The sequence below is a fragment of the Lissotriton helveticus genome, chromosome 5_1 (genome assembly GCF_964261635.1).
Source record: "Lissotriton helveticus chromosome 5_1, aLisHel1.1, whole genome shotgun sequence".
Classification (NCBI taxonomy): domain Eukaryota; kingdom Metazoa; phylum Chordata; class Amphibia; order Caudata; family Salamandridae; genus Lissotriton; species Lissotriton helveticus.
In genome coordinates, this window is record NC_136065.1 from 682096470 (window position 1) to 682121666 (window position 25197).

The 25197-nt window shown below is 45.0% G+C and overlaps 1 protein-coding gene across 1 annotated transcript in view; it reads right to left on the reverse strand.

The window, feature by feature from the left end:
- Positions 1-25197, reverse strand: part of LOC144754831 (testican-2-like) — a 131972-nt gene that overhangs the window by 25386 nt on the left and 81389 nt on the right. Inside the window, exon 6 of the mRNA XM_078643074.1 lies at positions 18645-18863. Coding sequence (XP_078499200.1) covers positions 18645-18863 — 219 coding nt within the window. The remainder of the gene's footprint in view (positions 1-18644; positions 18864-25197) is intronic.

Consider the following 25197-nt stretch of genomic DNA (forward strand, 5'->3'; position numbering starts at 1 on the left):
TTCAGCCACAAAATGTGATTATGGGCCTCATTATGATGTTGGTTGGAGTTGCCTCCAACCAACATTGCTGCGGGTGCAGAACTGACCAACCTCCAGTCAGTTTTTCCGAACACACAATTACGATGTGATCGCACATGGTAAAGTTGCAAACTCCCATTTCTCTACGGAAGCTTGTGCAGTGGTGAGAAACCGGCCACAGCACAAACTCTCATAAAGAAATGGGAGTTTCTGTAAATGCCTGCCACACAGCCTTTTCATGTCGGAAAGGCCGGTATGGAAAGGCTGTCGGAAACCAACATCATAATCCTGACTGTGCAAACACTGTCCTAAAGGGATTATGTGCAGTTTCCGGCTGGCGGACGGGCTTTTTGAGCCCATCGGAAGTCAGTCGGATTGACTGGCCAGTTTGGACTCAGACCACCATCATTGAAAAACAGCTGTTGGAGTTCAAACCAAGGATGTCTGTTGGTAAGCCTCCAACGAGAGCTTCTCCTCCTCGACATACAGCCCAACTGACAGTTGATAGTTTTTGGGTGACTTGTGCACCCTTTCTTGCAGTCCATTTTCAGCCACAAAATGTGATTATGGGCCTCATTATGATGTTGGTTGGAGTTGCCTCCAACCAACATTGCTGCGGTTGCAGAACTGACCATCCTCCAGTCGGTTTTTCCGAACACACAATTACGATGTGATCGCACATGGTAAAGTCACAAACTCCCATTTCTCTACGGAAGCTTGTGCAGTGGTGAGAAACCGGCCACAGCACAAGCTCTCATAAAGAAATGGGAGTTCCTGTAAATGGCTGCCACACAGCCTTTTCATGTCGGAAAGGCCGGTATGGAAAGGCTGTCGGAAACCAACATCATAATCCCGACTGTGGAAACACTGTCCTAAAGGGATTATGTGGTCGGAGGCTTACTGACCGACATCCAAGTCAAGCTCTTAACATCTGAGCCTTTAAAGTTTGTTCTGGTGGTCTCCTTCCTTTTGAAGTGTCCATTGCTCTGCCACACCATGCCTAAAAAAAGGAGTCTGTCACTTTAGAGTGATTCCAAATCCAATAGCACCATACACAGGCCATTAGAGTGACTAGAGGTTCACACTTGAATGTCTGCACACACTGATATGTGCATCAGAGTGTTATTTAAGGGCCCAGACATACATTTTATGACAGCCCCAGCTCCTCTCCAAGATATGCCCGGGCCCATTCCCAGTGACCTCTCGCTGAATCAAAGAGCATGCTTTTATGTGCAATGAAAAGCTTGTCTCTTCATTTCTCCAGTGTGCGTCCCACCCTGCTCTCAGAAACTTAGCTAGCCACAAATCTGTCTGGGGAGAATCCTCTACCCCCTCCCCCATGTGCCTCCAGGTAGCCCTGGGGCTCCCAAAATGTAACCCAGAGCTGTACCACTCATAGGCACACATACACTCAGAACATGCATACAACCATATGTGTGCTATACAGTGCTACATACTAACTTGATGTAGGGCAAGGGTGAGTTAAGCACACAGCAGCAGAACTTTACATGAGTGGGCCTGTAGACCTCATTCCAGGTACCCAGGTAAAAAGGCTTGTTCACTCCTACTGATCATTCCATGGTATGCTGCCACCACTGCACCTGTGCTACTTAACTCCTTGTCAAAACAGTAGCCGTTAACCATCATGTGGATAGCACTTTGTGCACCCCTCCCTGTCCAACAAGACCACAGTCCCTGAGATAGGAATATGGCATTATCCATGTTCAAAGCCAACACAAGGAGATGATGGACGGAGCACTGAAACTTTTCAGACACAAACCCCCAGTCACAGATCTGGGTTGAATCCATCATCGTTCTTAGCTCACTTCAGCACTCCAGTTCAGACACAGCTATATGAAAATCGATCTTGACCCTGTGCCTCGTGGGAACAGTCCAGCCCAAACTGCCAAGTCATGTCTTCCCTGGACCAAAAACAAGCATCCTGGGACTGGTTTTGGGCTAAAAGCACTCCTCAGCCACGCTAGCTTGAATACAGTGGTGAAGTGAGCATGGGACCCATGTCTGGGCATACCCTGCCAACTTAGGGCGAACAAAGCAAGCACAAGGAGATGATGGACGGTGCGCGGAAACTTGTCAGACACTCACCCCCAGTCACAGATCTGGGTTGAATCCATCATCGTTCTTTAGCTCAGTTCGCCACCACATTTCAGACACAGCTATATGCAAATCAGTCTTGACCCTGTGCCTCATGGTAACAGTCCAGCCCGAACTGCCAAGCCATGTCTTCCCTGGACCTGAAACATGCATCTTGGGACTGGTTTCGGGCTAACAGCCCTCCTCAGCCAGGCTAGCTTGAATCCAGTGGCAAAGTGAGCAAGGGACCCACGTCTGGGCATACCCTGCCAACTTAGGGCGAACAAAGCAAACGCAAGGAGATGAGGGACGGAGCCAATAGCAACTAAAATCAGCAGGGATCCAGATATCGTTGCATCTGAGGCACTCAGCTCAATGATACATGTCCATGCAAGGGGCTTAACCATCACACTTTAGCTATGCACCTCTTCAGCAATCAAATTGTGCTGTCTGCAGTGCCTGCGGTCTATAAATTCATAAGTTATGGTAAGTGCTGCAGCGAGGATACCATAGAATCACAGAGAGACATGTTGCAAGGCAGCACAGTCGTTTTCTGCACAGGAATTACACACTGGCAGAGACAGGACTGTGTGCTGACCATAGTATGGCCCTTGATGTTTAATTCGAAATGCATTTGAAAAGAACTGCTGATAAGATTTTGGGATTTAGAGCAAAATAGGGATGTTCCTGAAGAAGGACCTGGTTGAGTAACACAAATTTGGAGGAACTACTCCTACACTGGGCAAACTAATGAACACTTCAATACCTTTACAAACAAATATTTTTTAACTTCATTTGCTTTTGTTTTTTTACAAAAAAAGCAAATGAAGCTAAAAACAAATTAAAGAAAAAATTATGTAACATAATATTATGATTTCTGCTTCTTTCACAGCAGTCTATTTTTCAAGGCATGCATATATAGGGCAATAATTGTACTTAAATGCAGAATTCTCATGATGGTGTGAAGGACTCTTTGGGTGCCACGTAGGCAATACAAAATATGAAACCGATGAAAGGAAAATTAAAATGACGATCGGATAAGAGATAAAAACATATGTGTCTATTCATGAGCTGCATTTTCTTGTACTTTAGTAACACTACAGTAGTACTACAAAATGCTCTTTACAAACATACAAGTGTAAATCTCCATCTCCATCTCCACCTCTCCACCTCTCCTATCTTTTTATGGGCAGATCCTCACACATGTAAGTTTACTAGTTATGGGCAGAAAGCTCTCTGAACGAGCCGGATCCGGAGTGTTTTCCGACCGAGCCGGACTCCTGCAGTCGTACAGAGCGAGTACGATGCAGCCGCATACTGCCAGACTCGGTTCGGTCGGACTCCCATGGGAGCTGGTCGTACGATGCGTACATGGGCTCCCATTGACTGAATGGGTACATCTCGCAAAAGGGTGCCCCCTACAGTGGGTACGCGTCGGTGCCATCTGCACTGTACATGCCTGTGTTGGGGAGACCCATGGGTCTCCCCCTGTGTCCAAGTCGTAAGGCTGCCGGTGACGGGGGGTCCGACGTGGACCCCAAAAGGCAGCTTCCCAGACTTTTGCAAGCCGGTAAACTTTAGCTCGATCTAGCTGGCTGAAGCGTGCATCGTACTGGCTCGGTCGGAAATCGCCTCAATTGCACGGCACGGTTTGCTTACGGACGAGGCGTAGGGAGCGGTTCAGACCCGGAACAATTCGGTCGGCGATTTTGCGTTTCTTGCATCGTACTTGCCCGCTCGTACAGCTGAACGAGTCGGGTGGAGAACACGCGTACGGCTTGTACTTTTTCCTGACGGGTCGCATTGGAGCCCTTCCGAGCGAGATCGGAATCGGCCCCTTAGTAGTAAATGTGGGAGATTCCAAGGGGAGTGACTGGAAAAGAGGCATACTTACTACTAAATAGGAGTGGTTTCATGAGAAATAAGGAGGGGTTTAGGTAGGGCTTTTTCAAGGATTGTGCACTCACCCACACAAGAGTAGGCACCTGGTACTGCAACACTCTCTCATAGAAAATAATTGTGGTCTGGACATAAAATAAAACCTTATAGGAAAGAATGTTAAATCAAGTTAAATTATTTAAAATAATTAAAACTACAATTAAATATAATTTAATGTGGGGGGGGCTAGAGGGCGCACTGCGGGATGGCTGGCTGAAGTGTCAGCTCCGCCGGACGGACGCAACTGCGGACCTCCTTTCGCCTCGTCAACCCGCCACTGAGGTGACCAACTGACATGAATGGACGTCGGAACATGAGGCCGACACTTCGGCGGCACTAATGTTACAGACTAAGGGCTCATGAACGATTAATAAGCGGAATCCCCGGGGACTGCCTGGACGCAACAAAATGGCCGCGCGCTGCCCGGATACATATCGGCGCTTTAAGAGGACTGGCGACCTCCCTGGACGACCTCATGCCGGTCGATGAGCATATGCATGGTGCCTGTTGGACAGTGATTCAGCGAAGTGGAGGGGGTCGCCCTAACCGGCGGTGAACGGAGTACTTTACTGTGCGTTTCAGCGGTGGTAAGATGGCGGTGGCGCTGGAACGCAAGTGATTTGTAGCGCAGACCCACTACGGAGCATGCACAACGGGACTCCGAGTTGCACCAGGCGGCATAGGCGGCAGGCGTGATGTGAGCGAACCTGACTGCACATGCTGCGGGGGCGGCCACATACCTGCTGATCCGTATATTGAGCGCCAGCCACGCTGAATGCCCAGGGGGGGTGAAAGCTGGAACCCGGAGCGCGGAAATACTTAGACCCTACCGACGCGCCGCGGGGCTCTGGAGAGCACTCAGGTGCAGACCCAACACACGTGGCAACACCCAGCCTCATCCAAAATCTGAGGGATGCTACCAACGCCTGCCACAGCGAATGTAGAGATCCTGGCAGCACACAGCAGCTCCCACCACTGCGCCATTGACGACGCTCCTTGAGGCCACAAGGGCAAATGAATAGACGTACCCCGAGGTGGGGCACCAAGACACCGACACCCCACGATACCCTTGAGACTAACAGGGCACCAACAAGCAGCCCGAAGGCGACCACATCTACAACACCCCCGTCGCAGTGGAGCATGGGAAGGCCTGAGAAACAACAAACCAAGCTCCCATTCGAGACGAAGAAACAGCAAAAAAGCACAGCTCCCCCTCCGGAGTTAGAAGGTGTGGGAGAAATGGCGGAAGGATCGGGCATGGAGACGGTGCTGCGAGCGATTCAGCAGAGCCTGCAGGAGATGAATGGCAAACTAGATAGCGTGGTGCAAAGAGTGGACAACATGGCAGCCAAAATAGAAAAACACGACGAGCGTATTGTGGAGGCAGAACAGAGGATTTCCAAAGTAGAAGATGAGCACAACACCACCTCGAAGATCTGTGGGGGCTTGGAGAAGACGGTAGAGACCCTGCGCGCCAAGGTGGAGGACCAGGAAGCCAGGTCCAGGCGGAACAACCTTCGAATATCGGGCCTACCAGAATCCACCAACACGGGGAAACTGGAAACTTATATCGAACTGCTCCTGAAAGACGTATTCGGCGCTGACAAACTATCACCGATGTTTCTGATCGAACGTGCTCACCGCTCACTGGCACCTGTGCCGAAATCAGGGGCCGCGCCACGAATGATCATTGCCCGAGTGCTCAATTACAGAGACAGAGACACTGTGCTGCGGCTTGCTAGGGACATGGGCAAAGTCACACATCAGGGTAACACCCTGGAGTTCTATCCGGATCACACCATGGCGGTACAACTGGCGCGAAAGGAGTTTGTCCCAGTAAAGAAGAAGTTAAGGGATCTAGGACTTGAATACGCAATGCTGTACCCAGCGAAACTCAAGATCACGAACGTGGGCAAGCCTATAATTCTGCTGACGGTGCAGGCCGCACATGAATTTATCAAGCAACATGTGAAACGTCGAAAAGCGCAGGAACGAGCAGAACCAACGAGCGATGTGGACTGACGGGATGAGCTGCGATATCTACGTGTTGTCCCTGGTAGTGCTGCGGGGCCGAACTGATCATTATATAATTGCAACGAAATAAGCAGCTGTGCCAGGGCGACCTGAGTTGGTGCCAGACTCACTTTGGACAATGTGGACCTCGGCGGAGCCACGCCACTCGACCAGTTGACTGCAGAGGTACACCCTGTGATGAACTTCCACGCAGTGAGTACTTGTACGACCGGACATTTCCGGAGGGTGCAGGGCGGACCATGGAGTTCGGGGGTATGGAACACACCAACGGCTGATGGACTAGCATCAGGAAGTACTACGGTGTAGGCCCTCGGATCGATACCGTTAATGGGCACAGGTTCGATATGTCGCTGGGCTACAGTCCTGGGCTGTGCTAAAGTTGGTTGATCTGAAAATGATTTATAATTGTACATGTTTCTTGCTGGCGGGGGGAGAGGGAAAGGTGAATTGTTATGCAACTCACGTTGAAGACGTCATATGCGTCCGTCCACGTCCACTTTGTGGATGGAGTTGTGTGACCCTGGTGACACCCCCAGGCGGGTGCGCCCCAACTTAAGTTCTACACTGATGTTACTGTTTATTAAGGGATGGCTTTGGCAAAGTTTGGGTGCTAAAGTGGGAGGTGGGGGGGGGGAAATCTGAGACGACTGAGCTACGAAGGCTGTGTCTGAGAAGCATGGCGACCTCTTTGACCGTACATAGCCGGGCGGGTTTTAAATGCCGTCAATCTGCACTCTTATGGATTTGGCAAAGTACACTTAATCACGAAATGACTGGGATACACTCAGTGAGGTTACGGTTCTTGAAAATTGATATCATCATCGAGTGTAATGGCGAACCATAGTACGTTGAAGTTCCTCACTTGGAATGTGCGAGGTCTGGGCAACCCGAAAAAGATTAGGCGCTTGTTCGCATATTTTGATCGGTTGAATGTTAACGTTGTCTTCTTACAGGAAACACACTTGGCACGGGATGGCACAACCACATTGGGCGCTAAATGGGCGGAATCAGTCACTAACTCGAGCTACTCGTCTTACTCTAGGGGGGTGAGCATATTGATAAAGAAGGGTACGAACTTTGAGGTCACTCACATACATAGGGACACTGATGGCAGGAGCGTTGTTATGGCGGGCACACTTAGGCGGCAAAAGGTACTCTTAGTTAATGTGTACGGCCCTAATGTAGATGACCCGGGATTCTTTAGAAATGTGTGGCACACCGTGGTTGACCTCCGGATAGATCACTTGTTATGGGGGGGAGATTTCAATGTTACCCTTCGGGACACGACGGACAGGGCAGCACATACAGCTGAACAACATGTGAAGGCCCGGTTGATGCTGCAAGACGCGATGGAGGACCTTCATATGGTAGATATGTGGAGGACGCGTAACCCAGGTGCGACAATGGCGACACACATTAATGCGGCTAACAACAGTTGGTCCAGGCTGGACTACTGGTTAGGCACACAAGAAGTACTAACGTGGGTTACAGATATCAAACATTTACCACGCACGCTGTCGGACCACAACCCTGTGCTGCTGGAAATAGCCATCCCACACTATGACCCACCTCCCTTTACATGGCGCTTCAATGCCACAGCATTACGAGACCCGATATATAGTGACACAATACATAAAGCTATAGTAGAATACTTTGACATAAACGGCCCGTCGACTGAGGACCCGGGATTACTCTGGGAGGCTTTTAAGGCTACGATTAGGGGAGTCTGTATCAGTACGTCCTCAGGTATCCTCAAAGACATTCGACAACAATTACACGCGCGAGAGCGCTCCATACAAACTCTGGAACAGACATACACACACACTGGCAACGCGAAGATATTAGGGGACATTCAAGCACTCCTAACGGAACATCACAAATACGCACTGGAAGAACTTCAGTATGTGTCGAGACGGGCAACTGCTAGGAGATATGGCGAGGGGGGCAGACCGGGCAGGGAACTGGCCGCTAAAATTTGCTCGGGTAAAACTCCACAAAATATTAAGTCCATCTGTACGGATTCAGGGGAGGTGATCACTGATGTGAAGGGGATACTGGCGGAGTTCATGCACACATACGGCACTTTGTACGAGGCGCGCCCGTCCCCCCCTCAGGCTGACTTACTAACATATATGGACGATATTGAACTGGCGTGGCTAGCGGATGGCCATAGGCAATACTTAGAACGTCCGATTACAGTGGAGGACGTCACGGACACCATCCGACGCTTGCCAAATAACAAGGCGCCCGGCCCGGATGGCTTTGTGACGGAATTTTATAAAACATACGCTGACCTACTTGCCCCGCATTTGGTACGACTATACGGGGCAGCCCATGAAGCCCAGACACTGCCAGCGTCACTGAGAGAGGCTTTACTCGTCACACTGCTGAAGCCGGGCAAAAAAGAAGACAAATGTGATTCATACCGCCCTCTTTCGTTATTAAACGTGGATACGAAAATAATAGCCAGTCTGCTAGCAGATAGATTAAAACCTCTTATGCCCCTGTTAATAAGACCCGACCAGTCCGGATTTATTCCTGATAGAGCCACCACACACAACACCCGCACATTGTTTGCACTAGCTCACTACCTGGCTCCCGAAACGAAGGTTGTGGCGGTGTTACTTGACGCCGCTAAGGCATTTGACACCATCGGCTGGCCCTTTATTCAGGCGGTGTTGGTGCGTATGGGGTTCCCCATGATTTTTCTGGGATGGATATCTATGTTGTACACTGACTTAACTGCACGCATCAGAGTGAACAAGTACATTTCGGAACCGATCCGCATAGGCAGGGGCACCCGGCAGGGTTGCCCACTCTCACCGATGTTGTTCGCATTAATCCTGGAGCCACTGGCTTGTAAAATTCGACAACATCACCACTACTCGGCACTCCAAATGCCTTCCCGTCCAATACATATCTCGCTTTATGCAGACGACATGGTGCTATATGTAAAAAACCCTGCACAACATTTAAATCCGCTATTGCGGGAATATATAAAATTTGGCCAACAGTCCGGTCTGCAGATTAATTGGGATAAATCCCTTATCCTATCGCTGACGGACAGCACCAGCCCAACACAATTGGACTACCCGCTGGAATGGCAGGAGGAACCGACGAAATATTTAGGTATATGGTTCCACAGAGACCCGGAATTGGTTGTACGGACGAACTACGGACGTACCATAGCAGCCCTTGAAGATAAAGTTAAGAGATGGAACAGACTTCCCTTGTCCTTGGCGGATAGAGCCGCGATAGTCAAAATGGTACTTTTACCGAAGTTCTTGTACTTGTTTAATAATATTCCGATCAAACCCCCTGCTGCAGTATTCCGTAGTATAAATACGTTGGTACTTAGTCTACTTTGGGCGGGCAAACAAGCGAGAATGGAGATGCGCACCATGACCCTGCCATATGCTAGGGGGGGCTTTCAGGTCCCAGACTTCTACCTGTACTACTTATGCGCTCAGGCGCAATTCGCGCATTTTTGGCACCACAGTGTACCCTTTATGACGCATGTGGCGGTGGAGGCGGGTGATGCGGATCCGATCCCTCTGTCTAGCATGCTGACACATCAACGCCCTAGGATGCACGAGCGCGACATTAACCCAGTGAATGCGACCACGGAGGCTTGGCGATTGATGGGCAAGGCAGCACACACCCTACCACTATATGCACCACGGCTTCCACTAGCACATCACCCGGCACTTTCGGTCACGCAGGAACAGATAGGTATGGATTTGCTTAACCCCTTCGACGCTCATGACGAGCTGGGCTCGTCATGAGGTAGCCTCCTCGCACGCTCATGACGAGCCCAGCTCGTCATGAATAATGGGTTTTTAAAAAAACGAGCACAGGGGCAGAATTTCGCTAGCGCTCATGTGGTTAAGAGGGCTGGCATAGACACACTAGGGGATCTGTACATAAATGGTGACTTCCAGACCCTGGACAAATTACACTACATCAGCAACCCATCCCCACTCTTCTGCTTTAATTATTATCGACTCCAGAGAGCGCTCCGGGAACATTACCCATCACATCCAGGAGAACCGCAGACACTGGAACCCCTGCAATTGCTCCTGACCACACCCACAGCGTCTCACCTAGTATCTAAACTATACACGAGCATACAGGGGGCTATAGGGGGTAACTCAGACAAGGCTAAGGATAGATGGGACTCTGTGCTGGTGGAACCTCTAACAGACGATGAATGGGAATCCGCATGTTTGCTTACTGGCATGTTAACACCTAATGGTAACCTGAAAATCATCCATTACAAATATCTGCATCAGGTATATCATACACCTCAGCGACTGTATAAATATGGTTTGAGGGCCGACTCCAAATGCTGCAGATGTCACCAGGATGACGCAGACTTCATGCATCTGGCTTGGCATTGTCGCAGAGTAGCAGGATACTGGGAACAGGTCATGCGGGTCTTAAATGAAATGCTCGGAGTGTCTGTGGTGTGTGACGTTAAAATCTGTCTGTTGGGTATCGTTCCGCAGCTCAGGGCTTTAAAACGCAAATTCTGTGTAGTTGCATTACTGTTAGCCAAAAGACGAGTGTCGTTACATTGGAACAGCGGGAGAATCCCGGAGGTGAAGCACTGGATAGAAGATTTGGTGTATTGTCGTGACACTCTCAATACATACGAGGAGGAGCTGCCGATCGGGTCAAGACCTAAGGACTATTGGGGGTTTTTGCGCACGTATCTGCTAACTCATGGCGCGTCAGACTCGGAAGCAGACACTGAGTGATATATTCGTCAGAAGGTGTACATAGAGTGTAATGCGGTATAATATTGGTACTAAGGAGGAAGGATGCTGTGATACAGAGTATTAGTGGCAAGAGGAACTCAGAAGTTGGGTAATGTGTTGTTATTTTACAGGTTGTTAAGTTTTTTAAACAAAAAATGGTGAAAATGTAAGAAAATTATCGAACAAGAAAGCGAGTATGACACTGTTGACAGCTTATGGTCTATCTGATAATACGCCGCCGGTCCATTGGATGTCGGCTGATGGGCTGTGTCCAACTATGACTGGCTGTCCCTGCAGTGAGTACATATAGCCGGCCCGCTTGGGTTGTAGGCGACTTCTATGTATTTCTTTATATGTGATGAACAGTGCAATTAACTTTCTTACGTCAATAAATACAAAAAAAAAAAAAAAATATATATATATATAATTTAATGTAAAAAATATTAAAAAAGGAAACATTATTGTTATTTAATTATAGCACATTTTAATAACGTATTGAATTTATAAATTAATGTAACATTAACTTATTTTTTTATTATTTTCAATTAGTTCTATACATCACTTGTAATCATTTTTTATGCATAATATTTTTCTTTAGGTGTGAATTTATTTTCTAATTTAAACTTCCAAAAAATAACTGTAATTTAATTTAAACCATTTAATTAAATTAAAGATTTAATTTAAAATTAAGTTACTAGTGTTATAACAATTTTCAATTTTGTTCTACATTACAAATAAACAAATTAAAATAGTTTAAATTAATATTTAACTTAAAATATTGTTACTATTTGTATGGTGAAATAACTTTTCCCTAAGCTTTACCATAGGGAAACTCCACAATTGGGGTGAAGCCCTCCCCACGATGAAGCAAAGGGAATATTAAAAACATTTATTAAACTTTAGAATGACTTTGTAACAATATTTTTATGTCAAATATTTTTGTAAATGAATGTTATATATTTATTTTAAATGTGAACAAATAAAAAACGCTACAGCACTCTAGATGTAATTCTGAACTAAAACTTTACATAATCTAAATATAAAATTACATCATAACAAATTTTGTAGTAGAAAAATAAAACTCTTACTTTCTCTGAAGTAGGATTATGCAAATGTTGTTAAAGTTTTTGCATAATATGAGTAACTTTTAAAAAATAAGTGTCATTTGTGAAATATGTTTTGCCAGTATTTTACATGTCTCTGCTAGGATGTACCTCATACAGAAAAGTCACATGAGATACTGCCAGGAGATGGGTTCAACAAAAAATATGTCTTGTGAAGAAAAAGTCTCACAGAATGACATTTTATATTTGAAACAGTCTCCCTTGGTAAGAAAACTCATGTAATTTCGTATAATGCAAAAATGGTTAAAATTACGCATATTTTGTGTAACACAAAGTTCAGGAATACGATAACATTATGCTGGTTTAACAAAAATGTCCTACATACCTAACTCTAAATTTGTTGTCATTTTCTACATAACTTAAAATATTAACCTCCTTTTTGTTATACCCCTTCGCTAGTGAGCTTTGGAAACAAGCTTTCTTTAGTCTCACGATGCAAAAATTATAAACAATGAATATTAACAAGGGGAATTTAGACTCCTTCCATATTAAGGGGTCTATATACATCATATTTTTCCGCAAAAACAATAAGGAAGCAACATTTGAAAACCTTTCATTCTACCTAAACTTATTAAGCAAAGTATTATTTCCATAGGAAGGAAACAGATGTGCTTCAGATTGTGCAAAGGAGTCTATGAATGTAGAAAATCTACAAAGTACTGTAGAATTTTCAGATGCTTTTCCAAGACCCAAGCTGCATTGTCCCTCCTTTGTTCATTATGTTTGTTAAAAAATGTCACTCTTGTGAGGATTGTAATAAGAAAACATTTAGTAAAACAGACTTGCCACTTTGTTTATTATTACAACCCCTTCTGAAGTGAGCATTCTGAAAACTTAGGGCCCCATTACGATGGCGGGCAGACTTTGTCGGCCCACCACCATAACCGAAAACTGGACCGACCGCCTAAGGTGCTGCGGTCTTGCGGGGCCAATTTGGATGCGACCGCCACCCTGGAGGTCGCATCCTGTATCTTTTAAATTGCAGTGGGCGGTCCTGTAAGCAGCACCCATCGCAATGTAAAATTAGCATGTTGTGCATTGGCATGCACAACGTAACAGGCACCGTGCGGAGCATGTTACCTTGTGCATGCCAATGTAGGGGGATACCATGGGTACCCCCCAAGTGCAGCCACCCACCCCCGGGGGCCCGCAGCGGGCCCCCATAGCCATTTACCGTTTGCCTTTCCATGGCGGAGTCTCCGCCATGGAAAGGCCTAAGCACCGCATGCATCATAATATGGATGGCGGTGCTGGCAGAAAAGCGGCAGACGGACTTTCCCTGCGCCGTGGTACCCACCACCATGCTAATGTGGCAGTGGGTAAATGGGCTTTAGATGGCTGGCGGATCCTTAACGCCGCAGGCGGATCGCAACCGCCGGCCAGCAGTGGTGATCCGCCCGCGATCATAATGGGACCCTAAGTATTCTTTAATTTCCTTCATTTAAGAGTATTCCATAATTGCACAATGGTCTTTTACAAATTCAAATAGGAAGCAAAAGCTGAAAACATTTATTTGTACTTAATACAATTAAGGAATGTAAATTTTCTGGGAGAATGCAAAATTGTTTATTGTATACTGCAATTGGTTCTAGGTATGCAGCTATTGTACAGAGAATGAGGGGTCTGCAAGGGGTCTACCAATGCAGTGCCTACACTTTCTCCTCTGTGCATACCTGTCTTTTCCTCCTTCTTTATCAGAAGATAAATTATATCTTGAGCTGGCTAACCAAAACAAAACTAAAACAGTCTTTTGTTTATACCCCTTTCTGTTACTCCCCATTCAGAGCATTCTGGCACATTGATTTATTTCATGAGTTATACGCAAATACATACTAACAAGGAACATGAAGGCTCCTTCAGAGGTAGGGAATGCTTTATACAACATATTCTCCCCTAAAAATAATAAAACAGTAAAAGAAGAAGAAACCATCGACTAATGTTTAATACTATTAAAGAATGTATTTTCCCTAATGAATGAAAATGAAGGATTCTGGTTTGGTACAACGATTCTGGGTCCGTAGATATTGTAAAGGGGATTGTGGGTCTGCAGATGTTCTGCAAATACCTTGCCGGCACTACCCTTCTATGAAAGAACTTGGATCTTCTTCCATCCTTCATTAGGCTAACACACAGCTAGTCCTGTGAAGGTTGCTGTGCTGAACACAAATTCCAATGAGAACTGAGCTGATATAAGTGACTATTTTCTGTTTACTTTGTCTGCAAAAAAGAAAGCATGCAGCAAATATTATATTCACAACTTCTTCACTTTCCAAATCAGTAATCCCTGCATCAGAGAAAATGAAGAAATCGATATGTTTCTGTAAAGAGGATATTGTCTTAATTTTTTTTGCAAATAAAGTTTTGTACATCAAGGTTTTCAGGAACCATTAGAAAAGCATTTAATAATAAATAAATGCTATTTCCATTTATGTTGTTGAAGAAAAGGAATTCATTGTCAACAAGGACATCTGGTCCCAGCCTCTGGGATTGCTGTCTTGTGGTCTAGACTCAACAGGGGTATCTGGTTGCGCCTTGTGCTATTGCATGTTTGATGCTAACTCTATGGCATGGCACTAGAATTATTGTACCTTTAGCTAATAAGTTGGAAACTTTCTGATGTGGTATAATAATTTGTTTATAGACACCTGCCTATCGATAAAGGTATAGCTCAGTACATCTGTCTAGCAGTAATTTGGAATGGTTGAACAAATTTCGAATTTTAATAGGTAGATGCTCACCAGGATCACAAGATATTGTCACAAAAAAGGAGAGATTAATTTTATATCTATGATACTCACTTCCAAAAAATAGAAATGAAATGAAAAAATAAAAGTGGTGGCAATTCACTAGGTGCAGTTAGAACCCCAAGGCATCCTATATGGGCATCTGTTGGAAATGGGATGCCCTAAGGATGGAGAATAAGAAAGGGTCACTATGTAAGGAAGTAGTGGGTAAAGTGTCGGATGAAAAGGGCAAAACATCAAACAAACTTCAGGTGAGACAGTATTGAAAACTGCAGTGTTTTTGAAATAGCTAATGGGAACTTTCAGGGTTGGCAAATCCCCTCTTGCTGAAATCTAGCTCTAGAATGTTAATGGTTTGAGAGCGTGGAAAGCAAGTGAGAGGGAGTACTAAATTATATTAGGGTGAAAATGTTCAATGTGTCTTATTACAGGAGGCACATTTCTCTGACTTAGGGCCACATCAGTTTCTTAGACCAACATGAGAAGTCATTTTTATTTTTAGCTCAGCAACACAATACAAGGGGTTCTAACATACTGATCAAACAGGGGATTGAGATTAAGGTTATAAGCAATAAGAATGCTCTAGATGGCTGATAGGTCACACCAGAGATACAATTTGCTAACCTTTGGCGATTAACTAAATTTATCTTACCAATTGGTGCAGTTGCCCTTTCCGTACTTCCTGGCAGAAAATGTTTATGTGGTTCTAGACAAATGGCTGGATAGGTCAAATGTAAGATCAAACTATAGAATAGGAAAATCTAGGTATGAATTGGAGGTGCTGATGAAAGTACTAAGGGTCATATTATTAAGCAAGGGCGATACATTATCGCCGCTTTATCGGCAGGAAACTGCCGCTAAAGCTGCGATAATGGGCTTGATAATATGCCCTTGTGAATTCCCATAGAAGCCCAGGTTAACACCAGAACCTGGGCTTCTATGGGAATTCACAAGGGCATAATATCAAGCCCATTATCGCCGCTTTAGCGTCAGTTTCCTGTCGATAAAAGCGGCGATAATGTATCGCCCTTTCTTGATAACATGGCCCTAAATCCGGGGACTGTGTGGAGGTAGAAAGAGGGATATACTTTGTAGTCAAGAAAGTATGGCAACTCAGCTAGGTTGGACTACATTCTTGTGCATAAAAACAAGACAAATGGGATTGACCTCCCTAAGCGTCTGTCAGATCATGCTGCTCCGAAGTTGAGTTTATAGATTGAGTGGAGCTCCACAGGATTAGCCCAATAGACAGAAGGGGGGGTGCTTCTACTACAATCTGATCTGAATTTGAACTATAAATCATGCAGTATAATAATGAATATAATGCATTAAATAGGGATGCAGCAGGTTTGATGACTATATGGGTTGCTTAAAATACAAACATTAGAGGTAGTATAACCACTTATAGCATAAAAGAGGGAAGCGCAGGAAAGGAGTTTCTGAACAGCTAGAAAGAGAGATTAGAGAACTAGATTTATATCTATTAAATATGCCTAGGGAAGGCCTCTGGAACCCAATACTGACATTAATTACATTTGTGAAGGATAGAGCTGAACGTAAAAATGGATAAGATAATAGCACAAAAGGGAGAGGCTAAAACATGTAGAAACCTGAGTATGAAGAGAACTATGAAGCAGCATTGGCTTGGAAAGCTAGATCTGGTAGGTCAAGGAACACAATTATGAAGTATTCACAGGTGAACTAGGCAAAACCACTGGTGAAGTAGAAGAAACGTTTTAAGGCCTGGATTTACAAACAGTTCATGCAGTGCAGCGCAGCTCAGCAAGTGGAGTTGCTGTGCTGCATTGCATTAAATGGAGAGAGTAGAACTGTGCCATATTGTCAAATAAATGGTGCAGTTCTGTTCTCTCCCTACGATGGTACGCTGTAGATTGCCTTGAGGTAACAAAGTCAGCCTGTGTTACCACAAGGCAATCTAAAGGACTATATTCAACAACGAAAGGACTATGGGGCATATTATCAAGGACGGCATTAAAATTATCGCCGGTTAAGCATCAGAAAACTGCCACTAAAGCGGCGATAATGGGCTTGATAATATGCCCTGGAGAATTCCCATAGAAGCCCATGTTCACACCAGAACATGGACTTCTACTGGAATTCTCAAGCGTGTATTATCAAGCCCATTATCTCCGCTTTAGCTGCAGTTTTCTGCTGCTAAACCGGTGATAATTTTTAATGTCAGCCTTGATAATATGCCCCCTATATGACCAGTGGTGGATTCTGTTTGATGATTTCACTGTGAGATAGAGGTTCGAATACCTCCCCTCCATCAAGGGATAGCGATCAGAGTATGGTTTGTCACAGAAGTGTGGGGAGCTAGAATAACCTGGAATAAATTAGGAGTCGCCAAAGCCTGGTCCATGCCCTAAAAATCTATGGCCCTGTTCGAAAGATCGCCAATGTGGCAACGGATTTAAATGAGTTTGCAGTTGTGGACGCTTGAGTATTAATAGGTTGCGTGTTGAGATTGTGTATGCTAAGCTTGCGGCGTCATGTCACAGACGTGTACTCTGGGGTGTGATGATATTTTGATTTATTGTATAAATGCACATGCACATAATGTTGATATCGGGCTTGCTGCAGTCACTAGTGTAAGTAAACGAATGATATTGAAAATGCACCTCTGAAAAAACGTAAATACATCAATGCCTCATCAGAAACAGTTTTATGCAGGCCTATTAGGTTTAACTCTTAATAGAAATTCGATGTACTTTGCAAAGCACAGAGCAGGATTTAAGTCGAATTAAAAGAGGCAATTATCACAGCAAAGGGGAATTTAATAGAGGCACAAGGCACTTATTCAGTGTGAGTTTTAGCTCTATAAACAAAATTATTTATATGAAGCCACAGTACTTTGAAAGGATGATGAAATAAGCTCCCCGTCTTCTAGACCTTCCCCCAGGGGTTATATGTCACAATATCGCAATTTGCACAATGACCCTCAAAAATATTGTATCCATACTGAGAAAAGCATATTGCCAATCAGACCATAGCACTGTTATGCGACTGAGAATGTTGGTATAAATCGACCCAGGTGTATTCTATTCAGTCATTTAATCTCTTTAAGTACTCTCCTCTCTTTAATTCCTCTTTTATTTTATATTCTCACTACCCATCTAGTTCTTTTTTATTTGAGCTTCAAGATACTGCCTAATCTGGTTATGTTTGTGGTGACTTTAGTTCTTTTTATGACAATCTCAAAAGTCTACATTTCAGTATTTGTATTTGAAAAAGCCCTGTGGCATGCTTATGAACTGTTTGCATTTTTCAAGTGTAGATGATCGAAGGTATACAAAATATATAAGTAGAGTTGTTGAAAGAGTGTCGCCCCACTGCTTTCTCGCACTGCAAGAAAGCCAAAACACAAAAACTGTAATACTTTTGGTTATCACCATTTTATGCTTGCTTTGTGCATTGTTGGAGGGTGGGTGGGTAGGGCTGCCTGCTCTTTGAGCAGAACAGGGGAGGAGTGGTTTGCCCACTCCTGAGTGTGCAAAGACCGTTTGGTCGGCCTTCTCAGGCAGTCCAAACCAGTCATGCACACTCTGCCCTTCTCCATGCAGCCTGCAGAAGATGGCCACCCCATTAGCCCCTGGCTGGGCACCTTCCCAGCCAATCACAACGCTGCTTGCAGAGTTGTGATTGGATTAAGAGAGGGAGCTGGCTGCCTGCTTCCTGTTCCTGTCTGAGGCAAGAGAGCAGGTCAGCAGGAGCCGAGAAGACGCAGGACCCGCCGGAAAGGTAAGTTTAATTTAATTTCTTTTATTTTTTTATTTCCCCGTGACACCCCCCCACCCGCGAAAACCCCCATGAATTCCTCCCCCCTCCGCGACCCCTTGAGCCCGCCCCTCCGAATAACCAAGTTTAGGATGTGTGTAATGTCAAGTAAATAATGGAAGTATCTCACGTACTCTCTCTCCAGAAGCAGAAACACCACTCGGCGGTTGAGACCTGGCCATCTTTGTAGGTGTCGCAGGAGTTGAAGAATGGCCGGATGCAAATCTCGTACTTGTCCAGGTTGATAGAGGACAACTCTGCTTGGTCCAGGAACAGGTCATTGTTCGAGTCCAACTTGGAAAACATCCAGCCAATGGAGTCCTTGCAACTGGCCACCAAGTTCTTATCCAATACTGCAGACGGATACAGGGGTTGGAGAGGGAAAGGGGCAGGCGGGTAGGAACCAATAGACAGACAGAGAAGAATTAGCAAATTATACTGTAAAATCCTTAGCATACTGCAGGACAGGGAGTGATCAACTAAAAAGTAGGAGGTGGCAAGGTATTTGCCCAATCATTAAAAATAACCTGTGAGTGGGTCACATTTAAAACATCACCGGTGTCTGTTCGCATGGCTCAAGGCCGATACAAGGCTATGATTGATTATTAAGAACTAACAACAAACAGTTGCTTTAGCTAAAATCCCAGTAAATAGCTTTTGGAAAAGATTAGTGTCACCCAGAATTAAACAGGGAATATTATCTCAGCTCAAAAAACAAAACAAAAAAAAACAGCACAATCTTTTGAAATATAGAGATAATATTTTCTGCTCAGTAGTTTGCCAATACTATATGTCCTGGTGAGCCATGAAGACAAATGTCTGTTCCTTTCTGCTTGTATCGAAACTTCACTGGGTCCACTGCCCAGCAAACTACTGCCCTTCCGTGGATGCCACTGAACTACTTAGACGGCACAAATGGCACAAAAATGTCTCCTATTTAGGAACTGAGAGCATATTTTGAGAGAGGACTACTTTATGCTAGTTCATGCCTCCGAGTAGGTTGTCCTTTGGCATTCAAGTAAACCCATGAACTAGGTGTAGAGTCCGGCTTAGACAGGGGCATGGTCTGGGAAATGGGCAAAGACAATACCTGAGGTATGAAATTTCCCACCCATCTTTTTACTGTAATTAATGATAGCAACCCGAACAAGGCACATGGACCACCCCACCTTGTCACCAGATAGCTCCAATAACGCTTCTACTTTCCTCAACAACAAGAAGTAGCAAAACCCCCATGACGTCCTTTAGATTGATATTATATGGCTTAACTTATATTCTATGTTGTCCTCTAAGCTTCTATATATCATACATGATACAGTTTTTTCATATGCTGTTGTTCTCCTACCTATGCATGGTATGTTGGACTGTATTTAACTCGAACCCTTCTCGTTTATTGATTACACATTGATATATTGTATGTAATTCTTATATTTTCATTGTCCTTATATCTTATATATTAATGTAGTCCTTACCTTAATAAACTTACTTTTGAACTTTAAAATAATGCTTCTACTTTTATTCCTTTCCTACTAATGATCAGGAGGTATTGTTAAGGTTGTTCTGTTTTCAAAATTCCATTCACATATTGTTTCCAAGAAAATGTGGCAGGTGAAAATATTGTTGGGTCTTTAAACCTAAGGCAGATTAATTATGATGGAGCTTAACGGTTGTGCGGTAAAGTAGGATAGGAGAAATGATTTTGCATATACTTCTTATCATAGGCTGTTCCACCAAGAGCACTGTTATCTAATCTGCTGATAACTAACTTGGAAATCTCCTTTTGGCCCACGTGTTATTTTAGAATGAAAAACAAATCTTTATTACCATTCCTACTCAGACGCTAATGCTCTCCTGGCTACATTTCTGCAACCTAATTTACAGCAGGCGCCAAAGCGGGAAATCTGGAACCTCAATTAAATAGATTTTGCATTGGCCTAAGGAAAACGTCCAACCTCGCAGATGTCCTAAAAGTTGGACAGAGAATAAAATGCAAAATATTTAGCAGAATGGGTGTTTGCAGCAGGAAAACTGTAGTACTCTGAGCAGTGGTCATTACTGAGCCCAGGTGAAGACCAGGTATTACCTGGAAGGAAGAGGGATGAATTAGTTAGGTGCACCTGGGAGGATTGCAAGGTGAGTGCCCACAGGGAGATGACTGGGGTGCTCTTGCGGTGGAGTCGCCACTCAGTGTCAGCCTGCGACCGAGCAGCAAGTTTGTAGGCAGGTTATCTTTGGGAAGCCCAGTGGAGCCTTGGAACTATCGTTCTGGTATTGGGGTAGGAAAGAATAAAGATCTTCCTATGGAAAAACCCAGACAGGGATCCTACTGGAAATGGACCTGACCCTAGGTATTCACAAACTGGACTATTCTGGGGATATTGACTCTGTGCTCTAGAGCCCATCCTCACCAGACCTTCAGCACACAAGATGAAAGGAGTCAGATAATGTAATACCTGATGACTTATGGTGATGTAATAACTAGGTAAAATGCTGGGATGAGCTTTTTAGCAGCTTTTAATTTTGCATTCCACCGCACTACTAGTGACTGTCCACGACCACTCCATGGTATGGCACCCAAGGATATGAACTGTGCTTTGACCAGAGTGTCATTCATGTTATCAGGCTTCCCAGGAAACCGATAGCCAGGCGATGGCACTAGGTCTGTATACCATAATGTTTGCTTATACAATATTGTCCATCACAAATTTACATATAAGACCAGGAAGGCATTCCTCCTCCGGTACAGTCAGCAGCAAAACTACACATGCAACCCGGTGGGTGTCTGAAAGAAGGGAACTATTGCTCCAAAATCATTTGGGATCCCCGAGAAAAATTACATCCAGAAACAGCCACTCCACTGGAGTTCTGGCATTAACCGTAGGTCAGCAACGGATATCTGATCATCTAAGCAAGATTTAAACTCAAAATCCAAAGGTGCAAAAAAAGGATGGTGTATCCCAAACTCTTGAATGCCTTCAGCGCTGACCTGATGAAGCAAACAAACCCCCAGACTTTCAAACGATCTCTGAAGTGGAAGCCTCTGCAAACAAGCATTTGAAATGCAATAGGTCTAGCATTTGCGAGAGTTTGAGTAATTGGCAATGTAAATGGTAATGTCTTTTATTTATGTGTTTTGAAAACCTGCAAGCAGTGCGTAAACACGCACTTTATACTTTTAGTCATTGCTTACGAGAATCAAGGCTAATAGTAACTATGCTTCTTTTATTGCCAGCCTTGCTTCTCGTAAGCAAGGACGATAAGTACCAAGTGTGTGCTTACTCATCACTTGCATTGCAAATCCTTGTTCTTACATGGAGCGCTCCCTACCCATTTAATGCATGAGCGATTACTTACCGGATTGATAACAACTACTCTTTCGAACACCAGATACCTACTGTCGAATCTACTCAAGCTCTACCTCCCTGTGCTCAATGCTCAGATGGGACAAAGAATGAGTGAGGCCTGTGCACTTGATCCAAACAATGGCAAGAAAAAGCAGAGTACACCAGTACACCAGTCACAGAGAGCTACTGCGCTTTTTGACGTTAATCCCCAGAGGCTTTTCCATTCCAAACAGCCAACCACAAGAGGTCAGGGCTCTTATTACACCCAATTATAAGAAACATAATACTGTCATTTTACTGGATTTGTACGTTTGATGCCGTGACTGCTAGTCGAGCGTCTCGGTATTCAGAAAGAGAGCTGGTTTCTTTCTTTCATTTTTTTGACTGAAGGAATAGCAAAAGCAGCAAGCACCACAAGAAGTGCCACTACTTCCTCAGAATTGTGATTAAAAACAGGAATGCGTTTTTAGATGCAAACAGGCATCATTGGGTGCCTCGCTACTCTTGAAAGTTTTGCCGAAAATCAATTTCCTATGCCACGGTTTTAACTGTAGGTTACTATGGCGCTTCTCTGTTGGACCAAGGCCCGCACCCACACAGCTAGTCCTTGGTATAACTCTGAACTAGCTACTCTGAAAAAGGAATGTAAAAAGGCGGAGAGGTGTTGGAGGAAAAACTATGACGCCAACCTCAAACAGGATTATGTCCTGCTACAAAAAACTTATCACCGTAAGGTCTGCAGAACAAGAGCGGCATATTATGCCAGTGAAATCAGCAATAGCTCCAATACTTCGAAATCTGTATTTAAAATTCTGAAAGACCTCACTGCAAAAAAAAACGTCAATACTACTACCCCTTCGCCCGACCTTTGCAATAACATGGCTAATTTCTTCACTGATAAGATCAAGAAAATATATGACACTTTTCCAAAATGCCCACAGTCATCGGTCATCTTTGATCCTACCAGGCCCTCTCTCACCTCCCTTCCTACACTTGAGCGACAGAGTTTTTAAAAAATCTGCAGAAAGATTAAATCTGGATCCCCGGCTGACCCCTTAAAACCGGACACTTTCTGTGAAGCGCACGAACTTATCACAGAACATATCCGAGACATCATCAATCTGTCACTTTCCACCGCCAGTGTTCCTTCCAAATGGAAGCAGGCCTGGGTTTCCCCCATCTTAAAAAAACCCACCTTAGACCCTTCGCTCCCGGAGAACTTCAGGCCCATCTCCTTGCTCCCCTGGCCTGCCAAAATCATCGAGGCACACGTCAACAACATCCTGTCCGACTTCCTCCTTGCCAACAACATTCTGGATGACTCCCAACACGGGTTTAGAGCTGGTCACAGCACCGAGACAGCCTTGCTCAGTGTCTCAGAGGACCTCCGTTCCATTCTTGACACCGGCGGTACTGCAGCACTGGTCCTGCTGGACCTCAGTGCTGCCTTCGATACGGTGTCACACGAGGTCCTCTTGACGAGATTGGAGGAAATTGGAGTTACAGGGGTAGCCTTGGGATGGTTCAGAGACTTCCTGTCTAACAGGTCCTTTAGAGTCTCTACCCCCCCTTACATCTCGAAGGAACATAGCATTGGACAGGGAGTGCCGCAGGGCTCTTCCCTTAGCCCCACCCTGTTCAATGTCTATGTTCGCCCTTTGGCGGAGGTGGCTAGAAGGAATGGACTCGCACTGCTATCCTATGCAGACGATACCCAGTTGGTGGTGGCTTTGAATAACAACAGTGGTCTGGAGGCCCATCACTTTAAACAGACACTAACAGACATCACCAACTGGATGACGGCGAATTTCCTCCAATTAAACGCCGGGAAAACTGAGATTCTGCTTCTGGGGAAAAACACCTCGTCCTGGGGAGACAATTGGTGGCCTGACATCTTAGGCCCACCCCCCAAGCCAAAGGATTGCGTAAAAAATCTGGGAGTATGGGTGGACTCGGCTTTAAAGTTCACCAACCACACTAAAAAAGTGGTTGCCACGTGTTTTGGCATTCTACGTAACATCAGGCCCATTTTGAAGTTCTTTGACTGCCGCACCCGCCAGCTTATTGTTCAGGCGACGATCCTTTCTAGACTGGACTATGCCAGCTCTCTCCTATTGGGAGCGAATCTGGCTGAAACCACCAGATTGCAGAGAGTCCAGAATGCGGCAGCCAGGGCTCTGGTTGGTCTCCCTCGCCATTCTTCCGTATCTGGAGCCTTGAAAAAATTGCATTGGCTCCCGGTGGGCAAAAGGATCCAGTTCAAGGCTTTATGCTTAGCCTTCAAAATCCTTAAAACCGCCTCTCCCCCCATGCTGCGCCCCCTCCTGTCTGAGTACACACCTAGAAGATCGCTCCGCTCAGAGGGGCAACATCTTGCGACCATCCCTCGCACTAGACTGGCCAGAGTAGGCGGCCGATCCTTCAGTTTCTTGGCTGCCAAGTTATGGAATAGTCTGCCCGAAGCCATCCGGGGTATTCAGGACCTCTTAGCCTTCAGAAAGGCCGTCAAAACTCATCTCTTTTAATAATCTGTCACTTATCTGTGCTACCTTCTCTCTGCATTTTGTCTGCTCGCAGCGCCGGGACGCCCCTTGGCTGGGGCAGCCGTGCGCTATATAAATCCCCATAACATTAACATAACATTGTGATATCAGCATAAGAATGCCGCAATTGTAACAAAAGTAAACAAATAGAAAACAATTGCAGCAGCAAGCTTTTTTGATGTTTATTTACTTTTGTTACCATGGCGCCAGCCTCGCTTTAGCTTTAAACAACTTAAGCTAAAGCGCCTCTGCTGCTATTGCTTGAAAAGTAAAGAAATAGAAAAAAAACATTATATTTCGTTACTTTTAAAGCAATCGAGGAACCCGTGCTTTAGCTTAAGATGTTCACAGCTAAAGCGTGGGTGCCACCATCGTAAGCAAAGTAAATAAAGAGCACGTGGTCCTTCATTCCAAACCAAACAAAAGGTGCGGCTGCAATTATTCTAGCCAAGGCATGCCACTCTGCATAAAAAAAAAGCTTTGCGAGAGAGAACGTTTCCTGTCTGCAACAGCAGGCAGGACAAAGCTATGTAAGAAAATAGTGCTCCGAGCGTATTGGTAAAATGTAAGGAGTAACAACACATGTAACAGGGATGTCCTCATGGGAGGCTACTAGAAGAGAAAAGGCGGTACTAAGGAGGGACTACTAAGCCTATTGACCAATGAAAAGCCACCATTTGTAAATGAAATGACAGGAGCCAATTAAACGGTGGGTGGAAAGTGGGCGGAGCTTCATGCCCATATCCTGAATGGTATGCAACGTTTACCACGCAATTTTTACAACGCAGTACCATTACAAC